This window comes from Schistocerca gregaria, chromosome 1 (genome assembly GCF_023897955.1).
Source record: "Schistocerca gregaria isolate iqSchGreg1 chromosome 1, iqSchGreg1.2, whole genome shotgun sequence".
NCBI lineage: Eukaryota > Metazoa > Arthropoda > Insecta > Orthoptera > Acrididae > Schistocerca > Schistocerca gregaria.
The window spans coordinates 750,127,412-750,140,720 of record NC_064920.1 but is presented as its reverse complement, the minus strand read 5'-3'; the positions used below and the strand labels follow the sequence as shown (position 1 = coordinate 750,140,720).

Genomic DNA, 13,309 nt, shown 5'->3' with positions numbered 1-13,309 from the left:
GGCCCAAAGTTTTGCAGACTTTGCCAAACCTGTCTTTATCATTATTATCTGACAGTAATGATGAGGTAGGCCAAGATATTTCATAAATACTACACAATTTTCCCTGTTGATGCTGTAGGTACACTGTCAAAGACTGATGCTAAAATTTTTGGCATCCTCAAAAAATTGTTTACCAACTGTGCCATGCTAAAAGCATTCAGTGTTATTACTAATTTCACCCTCAACACCTGTAGTGATATTCATGTCTCCTCATACTATTATATTAATATTAGCACTATGTGAGTGATACATACTCACTATTTACAGTCTGTACAAAAAATGTTACAGGTATTTAGCATCTCCTTGCTTAAAGATATGTTACAGTTCTTTTCTGCATTTTCTTGTGTGCAAAGATTGTAAATCATTTGATATTATTTTTAGTATTTCTAGATTATTTGTACATTAATGAGACCTGTGCTTTTCACTTATAGATAGTTATGTAGAGTAAAATGAGTGAGCTAATCAAGTTATTTAATGTATATGCAGTTCCTCTAGAGACTGAGTATGAATCTGTTTGGTGTGGCTTTACAGCTAGTTTCATCATTTCTTCATTTTTGTTGAAGGTTGGAGCTCAAGGCCCACAGACTTGTAGCATAAATGTAGAAAAGCTAATATTGTGGCAGTGATGTGCTTCAAAGAATGATAACTGCCATACACGTACAATATACAAAATGAGAATTCTGCAAATATTGCCACTTATTTGTGGTGATCATCTCGATATATATCTAAAGTGACACATAGAAATTTATGCAAAGACTATAACTTGAACTAGGATATCCTACTTTTCATTAATTAATCACAAGGCTACCCAAGTACACCCATTGGAGTAGGCCAAAATTTCATAATAATTTATTACTGTCTAATTTCCATAAGCAGGGCAGTTCTCCCAGCAAGGGAATAACACTGTAGTAAGTAACAATGGGAGGGGTCTTGTCTGAAATCTGAGGACCATGTCCCCAGGCCCTTGGATAGCAGAAAGACCCTCTGTCACTGTCTCTTGCAGAAATGCTATTCATGTAATGGAAGAATGAAAATTAATGATGATGTAAATAAAATAGAAAGAAACTTCCACATGGGAAAAAGGTATTAAAAACAAAGATTCCAAGACTTACCAAGCGGGAAAGCGCCGGCAGACAGACACATGAACAAAACACACAAACACACACACAGAATTACTAGCTTTCGCAACCGATGGTTGCTTCTTCAGGAAGGAGAGGGAAAGACGAAAGGATGTGGGTTTTAAGGGAGAGGGTAAGGAGTCATTCCAGTCCCGGGAGCGGAAAGACTTCCCTTAGGGGAAAAAAAGGACAGGTGTACACTCGCACACACACACACACACACACACACACACACACACACACACATATCCATCCGCACATACACAGACACAAGCAGACATATTTAAAGGCAAAGAGTAAGGGCAGAGATGTCAGTCGAGGCGGAAGTACAGAGGCAAAGAAGTTGTTGAAAGACAGGTGAGGTATGAGCGGCGGCAACTTGAAATTAGCGGAGGTTGAGGCCTGGCGGATATCGAGAAGAGAGGATATACTGAAGGGCGAGTTCCCATCTCCGGAGTTCGGATAGGTTGGTGTTGGTGGGAAGTATCCAGATAACTCGGACGGTGTAACACTGTGCCAAGATGTGCTGGCCGTGCATCAAGGCATGTTTAGCCACAGGGTGATCCTCATTACCAACAAACACTGTCTGCCTGTGTCCATTCATGCGAATGGACAGTTTGTTGCTGGTCATTCCCACATAGAAAGCGTCACAGTTCAGGCAGGTCAGTTGGTAAATCACGTGGGTGCTTTCACATGTGGCTCTCCCTTTGATCGTGTACACCTTCCGGGTTACAGGACTGGAGTAGGTGGTGGTGGGAGGGTGCATAGGACAGGTTTTACACCGGGGGCGGTTGCAAGGGTAGGAGCCAGAGGGTAGGGAAGGTGGTTTGGAGATTTCATAGGGATGAACCAAGAGGTTACGAAGGTTAGGTGGACGGCGGAAAGACACTCTTGGTGGAGTGGGGAGGATTTCATGAAGGATGGATCTCATTTAGGGACAGGATTTTAGGAAGTCGTATCCCTGCTGGAGAGCCACATTCAAGGTCTGATCCAGTCCCGGGAAGTATTCTGTCACAAGTGGGGCACTTTTGGGGTTCTTCTGTGAGAGGTTCTGGGTTTGAGGGGATGAGGAAGTGGCTCTGGTTATCTGCTTCTGTACCAGGTTGGGAGGGTAGTTGCGGGATGCGAAAGCTGTTTTCAGGTTGTTGGTGTAATGGTCGAGGGATTCAGGACTGGAGCAGATTCGTTTGCCACGAAGGCCTAGGCTGTAGGGAAGGGACCGTTTGATATGGAATGGGTGGCAGCTGTCATAATGGAGGTACTGTTGCTTGTTGGTGGGTTTGATGTGGACGGATGTGTGCAGCTGGCCATTGGACAGATGGAGGTCAACGTCTAGGAAAGTGGCATGGGATTTGGAGTAGGATCAGGTGAATCTGGTGGAACCAAAGGAGTTGAGGTTGGAGAGGAAATTCTGGAGTTGTTCTTCACTGTGAGTCCAGATCATGAAGATGTCATCAATAAATCTGTACCAAACTTTGGGTTGGCAGGCTTGGGTAACCAAGAAGGCTTCCTCTAAGCGACCCATAAATAGGTTGGCATACGAGGGGGCCATCCTGGTACCCATGGCTGTTCCCTTTAATTGTTGGTATGTCTGGCCTTCAAAAGTGAAGAAGTTGTGGGTCAGGATGAAGCTGGCTAAGGTGACGAGGAAAGAGGTTTTAGGTAGGGTGGCAGGTGATCGGCGTGAAAGGAAGTGCTCCATTGCAGCGAGGCCCTGGACGTGCGGGATATTCGTGTATAGGGAAGTGGCATCAATGGTTACAAGGATGGTTTCCGGGGGTAACAGACTGGGTACGGATTCCAGGCGTTCGAGAAAGTGGTTGGTGTCTTTGATGAAGGATGGGAGACTGCATGTAATGGGTTGAAGATGTTGATCTACGTAGGCAGAGATACGTTCTGTGGGGGCTTGGTAACCAGCTACAATGGGGCGGCCAGGATGTTTGGGTTTGTGAATTTTAGGAAGTAGGTAGAAGGTAGGAGTGCGAGGTGTCGGTGGGGTGAGGAGTTTGATGGAGTCAGGTGAAAGGTTTTGTAGGGGGCCTAAGGTTCTGAGGATTCCTTGAAGCTTCGCCTGGACATCAGGAATGGGATTACCTCGGCAAACTTTGTATGTAGAGTTGTCTGAAAGCTGACGCAGTCCCTCAGCCACATACTCCCGACGATCAAGTACCACGGTCGTGGAACCCTTGTCAGCCGGAAGAATGATGATGGATCGGTCAGCTTTCAGATCACGGATAGCCTGGGATTCGGCTGTGGTGATGTTGGGAGTAGGATTAAGGTTTTTCAAGAAAGATTGAGAGGCAAGGCTGGAAGTGAGAAATTCCTGGAAGGTTTGGAGAGGGTGATTTTGAGGAAGAGGAGGTGGGTCCCGCTGTGATGGAGGACGGAACTGTTGCAGGCAGGGTTCAATTTGGATAGTGTCTTGGGGAGTTGGATCATTAGGAGTGGGATCAGGATTGTTTTTCTTCGTGGCAAAGTGATATTTCCAGCAGATCCTTGACAAGGGCAGTTTGGTTGAACCTGGGAGTGGGGCTGAAGGTGAGGCCTTTGGATAGGACAGAGGTTTCGGATTGGGAGAGGGGTTTGGAGGAAAGGTTAACTACTGAATTGGGGTGTTGTGGTTCCAGATTGTGTTGACTAGAATTTTGAGGTGTTGGGGGGAGTGGAGCTGGAAGTGGGAGATTGAGTAGATGGGAGAAACTGGGTCTGTGTGCAATGAGAGGAGGTTGAGGTTTGTTGGAAAGGTTGTGGAGGGTGAGTGAGTTGCCTTTCCGGAGGTGGGAAACAGATTGGATAGTTTTTTGAGGTGGAGGGTGGCATGTTGTTCTAATTTGCGGTTGGCCTGTAGGAGGATGCTATGTACAGCCGGTGTGGATGTGGGAGAGGAAAGATTGAGGACTTTGATTTGGGATAGGAGTTGACGGGTGTGTTCATTGGCCGAGTCGATGTATAGGTGAAGGATTAGGCGGGTGAGGGCTATGGATTGTGCTGTTTGGAACTGGTATAAGGACTGATGGAAAGAAGGATTGCAGCCAGAGATGGGAATTTCCTCTCCAACCTCAACTCCTTTGGTTCCATCAGATTCACCTGGTCCTACTCCAAATCCCATGCCACTTTCCTAGACGTTGACCTCCATCTGTCCAATGGCCAGCTGCACACATCCGTCCACATCAAACCCACCAACAAGCAACAGTACCTCCATTATGACAGCTGCCACCCATTCCATATCAAACGGTCCCTTCCCTACAGCCTAGGCCTTCGTGGCAAACGAATCTGCTCCAGTCCTGAATCCCTCGACCATTACACCAACAACCTGAAAACAGCTTTCGCATCCCGCAACTACCCTCCCAACCTGGTACAGAAGCAGATAACCAGAGCCACTTCCTCATCCCCTCAAACCCAGAACCTCTCACAGAAGAACCCCAAAAGTGCCCCACTTGTGACAGAATACTTCCCGGGACTGGATCAGACCTTGAATGTGGCTCTCCAGCAGGGATACGACTTCCTAAAATCCTGTCCCGAAATGAGATCCATCCTTCATGAAATCCTCCCCACTCCACCAAGAGTGTCTTTCCGCCGTCCACCTAACCTTCGTAACCTCTTGGTTCATCCCTATGAAATCTCCAAACCACCTTCCCTACCCTCTGGCTCCTACCCTTGCAACCGCCCCCGGTGTAAAACCTGTCCTATGCACCCTCCCACCACCACCTACTCCAGTCCTGTAAACCGGAAGGTGTACACGATCAAAGGGAGAGCCACATGTGAAAGCACCCACGTGATTTACCAACTGACCTGCCTGAACTGTGACGCTTTCTATGTGGGAATGACCAGCAACAAACTGTCCATTCGCATGAATGGACACAGGCAGACAGTGTTTGTTGGTAATGAGGATCACCCTGTGGCTAAACATGCCTTGATGCACGGCCAGCACATCTTGGCACAGTGTTACACCGTCCGAGTTATCTGGATACTTCCCACCAACACCAACCTATCCGAACTCCGGAGATGGGAACTCGCCCTTTAGTATATCCTCTCTTCTCGATATCCGCCAGGCCTCAACCTCCACTAATTTCAAGTTGCCGCCGCTCATACCTCACCTGTCTTTCAACAACTTCTTTGCCTCTGTACTTCCGCCTCGACTGACATCTCTGCCCTTACTCTTTGCCTTTAAATATGTCTGCTTGTGTCTGTGTATGTGCGGATGGATATGTGTGTGTGTGTGTGTGTGTGTGAGTGTACACCTGTCCTTTTTTTCCCCTAAGGGAAGTCTTTCCGCTCCCGGGATTGGAATGACTCCTTACCCTCTCCCTTAAAACCCACATCCTTTCGTCTTTCCCTCTCCTTCCTGAAGAAGCAACCATCGGTTGCGAAAGCTAGTAATTCTGTGTGTGTGTTTGTGTGTTTTGTTCATGTGTCTGTCTGCCGGCGCTTTCCCGCTTGGTAAGTCTTGGAATCTTTGCTTTTAATACCTAAGAATGAAAATTAGCTAGATATCATCATGTGACAATGATAACATGGGTAATTCCAGGAGATATGCTTGCGTAGTCTAATGATTGATGTATCTGATTAGGCAAAGCACAAAATCCAGATTTGAGTCCTGCTCCTGGCACAAATTTTTGTGTGTTTCTTCAGATGTATGTATAAATAAAAAATCAACTCCTGCTCTGCAACACTATTGCCGATGAGCAAATGGTTAGCATATTATCTCCAAATGCTTGGCCATCCTAGAACATTATATCTTTCCCTGTGATTTCTGATGGTGACACTACCTGTAAGATAGGGTTTATCCAATAAATATTAACAAATGTACTGATCTGAAGAGAAGCATAGCTTATTTACAAGCATATCAACTCAGGCAGCTATACTATTTCAATTTTCTGAAAGTATTTTACTCGCTAACATTCTACCTGTAATGGCTTCTCTTTGAGGAAAATATTATCTGAGAATATTTTTTAATACTATTGGGATCAAACATCAAAGATTATTTATTCATTAGGGACTTGGAATGACATAGGAAAGGAAGGGAAACAAGCTAGCCTTTGAATGAAAATATGATACCATAGATATAAGTATAAAAAATGGTTTGCTGTTATATGTGATCAAATGTGATTAGTGATGGCACATACTTAATTTTGCTGAACTTGCATTTTCAGCTGGTAACACGCAGTCCTGTGATGAAAGATGTATGTTACATTTAACCACACGTCAGGACTGGGGTGCTGAGCCACCCAGAAAAAACATTTCTCAAGGGGCACGACCAGCAGTATACGTCATCATCTCACACACTGTAACTTCCCCATGTAATTCATCTGTAGCATGCAAGTCTGAACTCAAGGCCATGCAGTTAAATAACTTCAAAAGAAATTTTACTGACATCAAGTACAGGTTGGTAATAACCCTATCTTCTTTGAAGTATGTATGTCAACTTGCATAGTACCTATACATGTCTTGTTCTGCTGCATTTTTGTTTAATTTAATCAGAATGGTTGTTGTGATTACTACATTACACAGTCATGAAAATGTATTTACGAATTATAAAATGATTGGCTACTATCTGTCATTATAATTAAGTTTTTCTGGCCAGCCACAAGCTGCACTCAGTATATTGAGTGGTTTCACTCACTGATTTAACATGAGTATCATCAGAAACTCTGGAATATACACTGAAGAATATACAAAGTGTGACAATAGGGAATCTTAACGGGGTGTGGCACTGTAACTTCCTTATTTGAAATGTGCGGCACATAGCGGCTGTTACTCATTGTTGCATGGGTTTCAGTGCAATCAAAAGTGTGATACACAACTTTTTTTAAGTTAGCTTGCAGTGGTTTAGAGAGGAGTGCACATTGGCCGCTGCAGCCTAATTTTTGAATGGACTTTTTATCATCAGAACGCAGCGTGCATTCAGTAAACAGTTCAACATCGCACCTACAGGTCATGTTCCTGATGGGAAATCAGTTGTTATGTGGATAGACACCTTTATGGATACTGGAAATGTGCAGAGAAAGAAATTAGGACTTTCAAAAACCACCAGAATGCCTGTAAACATCGACAGGGTAAGGATGCCGATTTTGAAATCCCCCAAGCGATCTGCACGCAAACATTTTTCTGAATGCAGAGTGAGATGAATTCTTCGTGAAGAGTTGAAATTTCATCCGTATAAACTATCAGTAGTGCACACACTACATCCACTTCATCTTGTTTCCCTAAAAAATGCATGTGAAGCCTTAATCAATGAGCTGCCTCATGATGCCTTAGTGTTCTTCAGCGACGAGGCACATTTTCATTTGTCTGGCCACATGAATAAACAAAAAATGTGGTACTGGAGTTGCATGAACCCCCAAGAACTTCATGAGCAGCCCTGCACACAGAACATGTGACATTTTGATGAGCACTAACTAAATGAATATTTCCATATCAGTCACTGAGCATCAGGCATGTATATTGCCTTTGTACACCAAAACTTTTATTGAGAATTTTACCATCCTGAAGTCCACTTTCCCACAGGTACATTGAATTTGGTGCAATACTGGACTCATGTCAGATACATTCACCAGTTTATTTTCTTCACATTGACTTCTACAAAATCTGTTTCGTTTTGCAACTACATGGAACAGACACTACCCAATAGAGCTTCACTCACAATGGCTGTGGATATGTTCTTAGCTATCATATAGCATCTTTATTATCTGATGAAGAGGAGTGATTCACTCTGACAATGCATCTGAAGTCTTGCATGTTATCTTTCAGATAGTGATGATCATAGATTCATTTCTAACTTGTTAGGGTACTTATTTTATCTCATTTTCTGCTCATATACTTATTTGAGAGCTTCAAAACACACAGAACCATATTCATTGATCTCCTGTAAATTGAGCTGTCTCCCTTCCCTGTTACTAGGTTGTTATGAAAGACTAAACTATGATAGTTTTGTGTTCTTCATAAAATGAATGTGTACACCCTATGACTATTAAGTCAAAGGACATAGTTTCTCAGTCAGTCAGAATGTTAGTGCAGAATGTTATAGCTGAAAACTGAAAAATGAATGTTTTGAATTTTATGCAAATTGATTAACCAGCTGATGATTTCAAAACTTAAGAAAACTGCTTAGTCACGTAAGTCAATCAGTTAATCAATGGGAGATCTAGTCATTGCAGAAGTTGTTAGAAGCAGTTTCCATTTTAGTCCAGGAGGTTTTACTGCCTTTGCTTAGTGTGCTTTTCTCACTGACCAACTTATAAATCTGTACTACAGATGCATGGGCAGTTGAGCCATTGCTCCATCTGGCCAAAAAATTATCTTTCTGAAAATATATTCTAATGAGAATAACCAGTTTCTAAAAATACAATATGGTTGGAAGAATAAAAAACCTTCTCACGAAGAAGTGACAGGAGAACACACATATAAAGATACAGAAATCTGCAAGGACTTGGAGCCAGTGGCTCCTTCTTCTGGCAGAAGGGTTGAAGGGGAAGGTATAGGGGTGAGGAAAAAGGACTGGTGAGGGTTAAGAAACGAGAAGAGTTCAGGAAAGTTGCTCTGAGCCCAGAATCAGAGGAGGCTCACCAGGTGGCGTGAGACAGAAACACTGATTACTGGTGTTTGCTTCGGACGAGATTTGAAAACCTGAAGGCTTAAAGTTAGAAGAAAGGGCAGTACAAAATCTAGAAATTACTGACAAAACATTTTTCACTATAATAAGAGTGGAAAGCTAAGTGCATTATATGTGGTAAAGGTGGGGGCATGGAAAAATTGGCAGGTCAGAAAATAAAAGACATAGAAAACTAAAAGGGAGTAAAGAAAAGAATAGTGAGACCACATAAATTAATGTAAATTAAAGCCAACTGGGTGTAAGAACCAAAGACATGTTATAACACCAGTTCCCAAATGCTCAGTTCTGAGAAACTTGTTTCTTGGGGAAGAATCCAGATGGCAAGTGCGGTGGAACAGGCTCTGATGTCATGACTGCCATGTTGTAGAGCACAATTTACAACAGGATATTGTGTGTTGCCAGTATACACCCTCTGGCTATGCCCATAAATCCTAACTGATAGCTTGGTGGTAGTCATGCTAATGTAAAAAGCCAAATAGTGTTTACATAACAGCTGGTACACAACATATGTAATTTTAAACCTGCCCCCCCCCCCCTTTATGGTATATGTTTTGCTAATTACAGGCCTGGTATAGTTGCTGGTAGGAGGGTACATAGGGCTAATCTTACAGGGGGAACTGTCACAGGGATAGGAGCCATGGTGTAGAGTAATGGGTGCAGAAGGAACACAGGATCTGACAAGGTATAAAGGATACTGAGAGGGCAGCAAAAAGTTACTCTAGGTGTGGTGGACAAAATGTTGACAGGATGGACCTCATTTTGGGGTGTGATTTTAGGAAGTCATACCATTGTCAAAGTAGCTGATTAATGCAGTTATGGGAACAGGATACGATTATCGGTTGAATGTAATAACTATCCCCATTAAATTCCACATAGAGATTTACTTCACAGTAAGTCATATATGTGATACAGGACAGAACTAAAATCTAACATGGAAGCTTGGCAGAACAATCAAGAGTCCAAAGATGGTGTTAATCATGGTCGATATGACCTATCCATGCCACACAGCATCCGCCCCCCCCCCCCCCCCTCTCTTCCACACACACACACACACACACACACACACACACACACACACACACACACACGCAGCACAGCACAGCACAGAGTACCACCAGTGAGGCTTGAGCAGAGGTCATGTGGGCGTTGGTAGTAGTCTTGCGAGTTGCCAGGTGTACGACCGGGATTAAAACCATATGGCCAGTCGTAAAGGAAGTGGCTGGTCTGCAGAGACAGGTCAAGAACATAGAATCAGTGCATAGTGGGAATGTCAGTGTTCTGATAAGTCGCATATATATACAGTATTTAATAATCACTTTCTGAATATAGCAGGTGAACTACAGGTGAACTAAATGGAAACCTAGTCCCAATAAGGAATCATATAGTGCTCTTAGAAAAAAATGTTCTGAGACTGTTACCTGAAATGCTCCTCCATGATACTGACAAGAGGGAGATTGAGTTAATAATTAAATCACTATAGACCAAGAACTCTCATGGGTATGACAGGGTATCTAGCAGAATACTGCAGTATTGTTCTATGTATGTTAGCCCAGTACTTAGCCATATCTGTAATTTTTCCTTTAGAAGTGGTTGGTTTCCTGACCGATTAAAGTACTCGGTACTCAAGCCACCTTATAAAAAGGGAGACAGGGAAAATGTTGACAATTTGAGACCTATTTCTATGCCATCGATGTTTGCTAAAGTTATCAAGAAGGTTGTATATACAAGGTTACTGGAGCATTTAAATTCATATCATTTGCTGTCAAATGTACAGTTTGGTTTTAGAAATAGTGTAACAACTGAAAATGTCTCTTTTCTCTGTGAGGTTTCAGACAGGTTAAATAAATGGTTGCCAATGCTAGGTGTTTTCTTTGATTTAACGAAGGCTTTTGACTGTGTTGACCACAAAATATTACTGCAGAAGTTGGACCATTATGGAGTAAGGGGAGTAGCTTACAATTGGTTCACCTCTTACTTTAAGAACAGAAAGTAGAAGGTAATTCTCTGCAATATTGAGAGAGGTAGTGATGTTCAGTCCCAATGGGGCACTGTTAAGTGGGGCGTTCCCCAAGGGCCGGTGCTGGGGCCATTGCTGTTTCTTATTTATATAAATGATATGCCTTCTAGTATTACAGGTGACTCAAAATATTTCTGTTTGCTGATGACACCAGCTTGGTGGTGAAGGATCTTGTGTGTAATATTGAAACAGTATCAAATAATGTAGTTCATGAAATAAGTTCGTGGCTTGTGGAAAAAAATTTGATGCTAAATCACAGTAAGACTCAGTTTTTACAGTTTCTAACTCACAATTCAACAAGAACCAATATTTTGATCAGACAGAATGGGCATATTATAAGTGAGACAGAACAGTTCAAGTTTCTAGGCGTTCGGATAGATAGTAAGCTGTTGTGTAAAGCCCATGTTCACGATCAGAAACTAAATGCTGCTTTATTCACCATTAGATCAGTATCTGAAATAAATGACAGTTCAACACCAAAAGTAGTCTACTTCACGTATTTTCATATGCTTATGTCATATGGTATTATTTTTTGGGGTGATTCTTCTGATTCAAAATGGGTATTTTTGGCTCAAAAACAGGCTTTTCGAGTTATATGTAGTGTAAGTTCAAGAACCTCTTGTCGACCCCTATTCAATAGTCTGGGAATTCTGACACTGCCCTCACAGTATATATTTTCTTTAATGTCGTTTGCTGTTAGCAATATTAGCTTATTCCCAACAGTTAGCAGCTTTCATTCAGTTAATATTAGGCAGAAATCAAATCTGCATGTGGAATTCACTTCCTTGACTCTTGTGCAGAAAGGAGTGCAGTATTCTGCTGCATCCATTTTCAATAAGCTACCACAAGAACTCAAAAATCTTAGCAGTAGCCCAAACTCTTTTAATTCCAAACTGAAGAGTTTCCTCATGGCTCACTCCTTCTATTCTGTCGAGGAGCTCCTGGAAGAGCTGAAAAATTAAGCAAATTCCAGTGTTACATTGTTGATTTTCTTTATTTAAACTTATGACTTGTCACCTGAATATGTTTCTTATATTTCATTTTATCTGTTTCTACTATCGTGTTATAATTTCATGTATTGACTCATTCCATTACCATGGAGACTTCTCCATTTTGATCAGACAGAATGGGCATATTATAAGTGAGACAGAACAGTTCAAGTTTCTAGGCGTTCGGATAGATAGTAAGCTGTTGTGTAAAGCCCATGTTCACGATCAGAAACTAAATGCTGCTTTATTCACCATTAGATCAGTATCTGAAATAAATGACAGTTCAACACCAAAAGTAGTCTACTTCACGTATTTTCATATGCTTATGTCATATGGTATTATTTTTTGGGGTGATTCTTCTGATTCAAAATGGGTATTTTTGGCTCAAAAACAGGCTTTTCGAGTTATATGTAGTGTAAGTTCAAGAACCTCTTGTCAACCCCTATTCAATAGTCTGGGAATTCTGACACTGCCCTCACAGTATATATTTTCTTTAATGTCGTTTGCTGTTAGCAATATTAGCTTATTCCCAACAGTTAGCAGCTTTCATTCAGTTAATATTAGGCAGAAATCAAATCTGCATGTGGAATTCACTTCCTTGACTCTTGTGCAGAAAGGAGTGCAGTATTCTGCTGCATCCATTTTCAATAAGCTACCACAAGAACTCAAAAATCTTAGCAGTAGCCCAAACTCTTTTAATTCTAAACTGAAGAGTTTCCTCATGGCTCACTCCTTCTATTCTGTCAAGGAGCTCCTGGAAGAGCTGAAAAATTAAGCAAATTCCAGTGTTACATTGTTGATTTTCTTTATTTAAACTTATGACTTGTCACCTGAATATGTTTCTTATATTTCATTTTATCTGTTTCTACTATCGTGTTATAATTTCATGTATTGACTCATCCCATTACCATGGAGACTTCTCCTTAATTTGGTCTCACGTAACAATAAATAAATAAATAAATTTCCATCTTGGTCGAGGCAGAGTGCAGAGGCGGAATGACTGGCGGCAGGTCCACCTCATTGTCGGTTAACCAGCGGGGTCGGACGATGCATCGGCCAGCCCGAGAGCAGGCATGTGGAACGGACTGCGGTGTGCGGCAGGCATGTCTGCCCCTTATGCAGATCAAGCCATCCAATGAAATGAACGTGTGGATTTCTGATGGGTCACACTCGTGGAGGAGGGACAGGCTATGCACCACACTGACATTTAACTGCCCGTTCGATGGTGAGGACATGGTGTCTGTTAGGAGCATGAGCATACAGTCATCAAAAGTGACAGTTGACATGTAATCCATGTGGTGTGGTGGCACATTGCAGCACAGGTTGAATTTGGAAGAGCAAGTCTCCGCAGATGGTGAAGTGGTGGTGAAACCCGCACATGGGGTGGATGGCGATGTGCCTGGAAAACCTGCAAATGGCGACAATGAATCATGGGTTATAGAAAACAGCGCTGTGGGATGAGACAAAGCTTTTTCAGGCTCCGTGGCAGAAAAGTCATCAGGAGGGTCAGACTGAGATGGCAGAGGGGCGTCAG

At 42.5% G+C, this 13,309-nt stretch overlaps 1 protein-coding gene across 3 annotated transcripts in view; it reads left to right on the top strand.

Moving 5' to 3' along the window:
- Positions 1-13,309, top strand: part of LOC126267671 (peptidoglycan-recognition protein SD-like) — a 223,935-nt gene that overhangs the window by 157,558 nt on the left and 53,068 nt on the right. For all 3 annotated transcript variants that reach the window (XM_049972974.1, XM_049972981.1, XM_049972988.1), the window contains exon 3: positions 6,311-6,542. In XM_049972974.1, the coding sequence (XP_049828931.1) occupies positions 6,311-6,542 (232 nt within the window). The remainder of the gene's footprint in view (positions 1-6,310; positions 6,543-13,309) is intronic.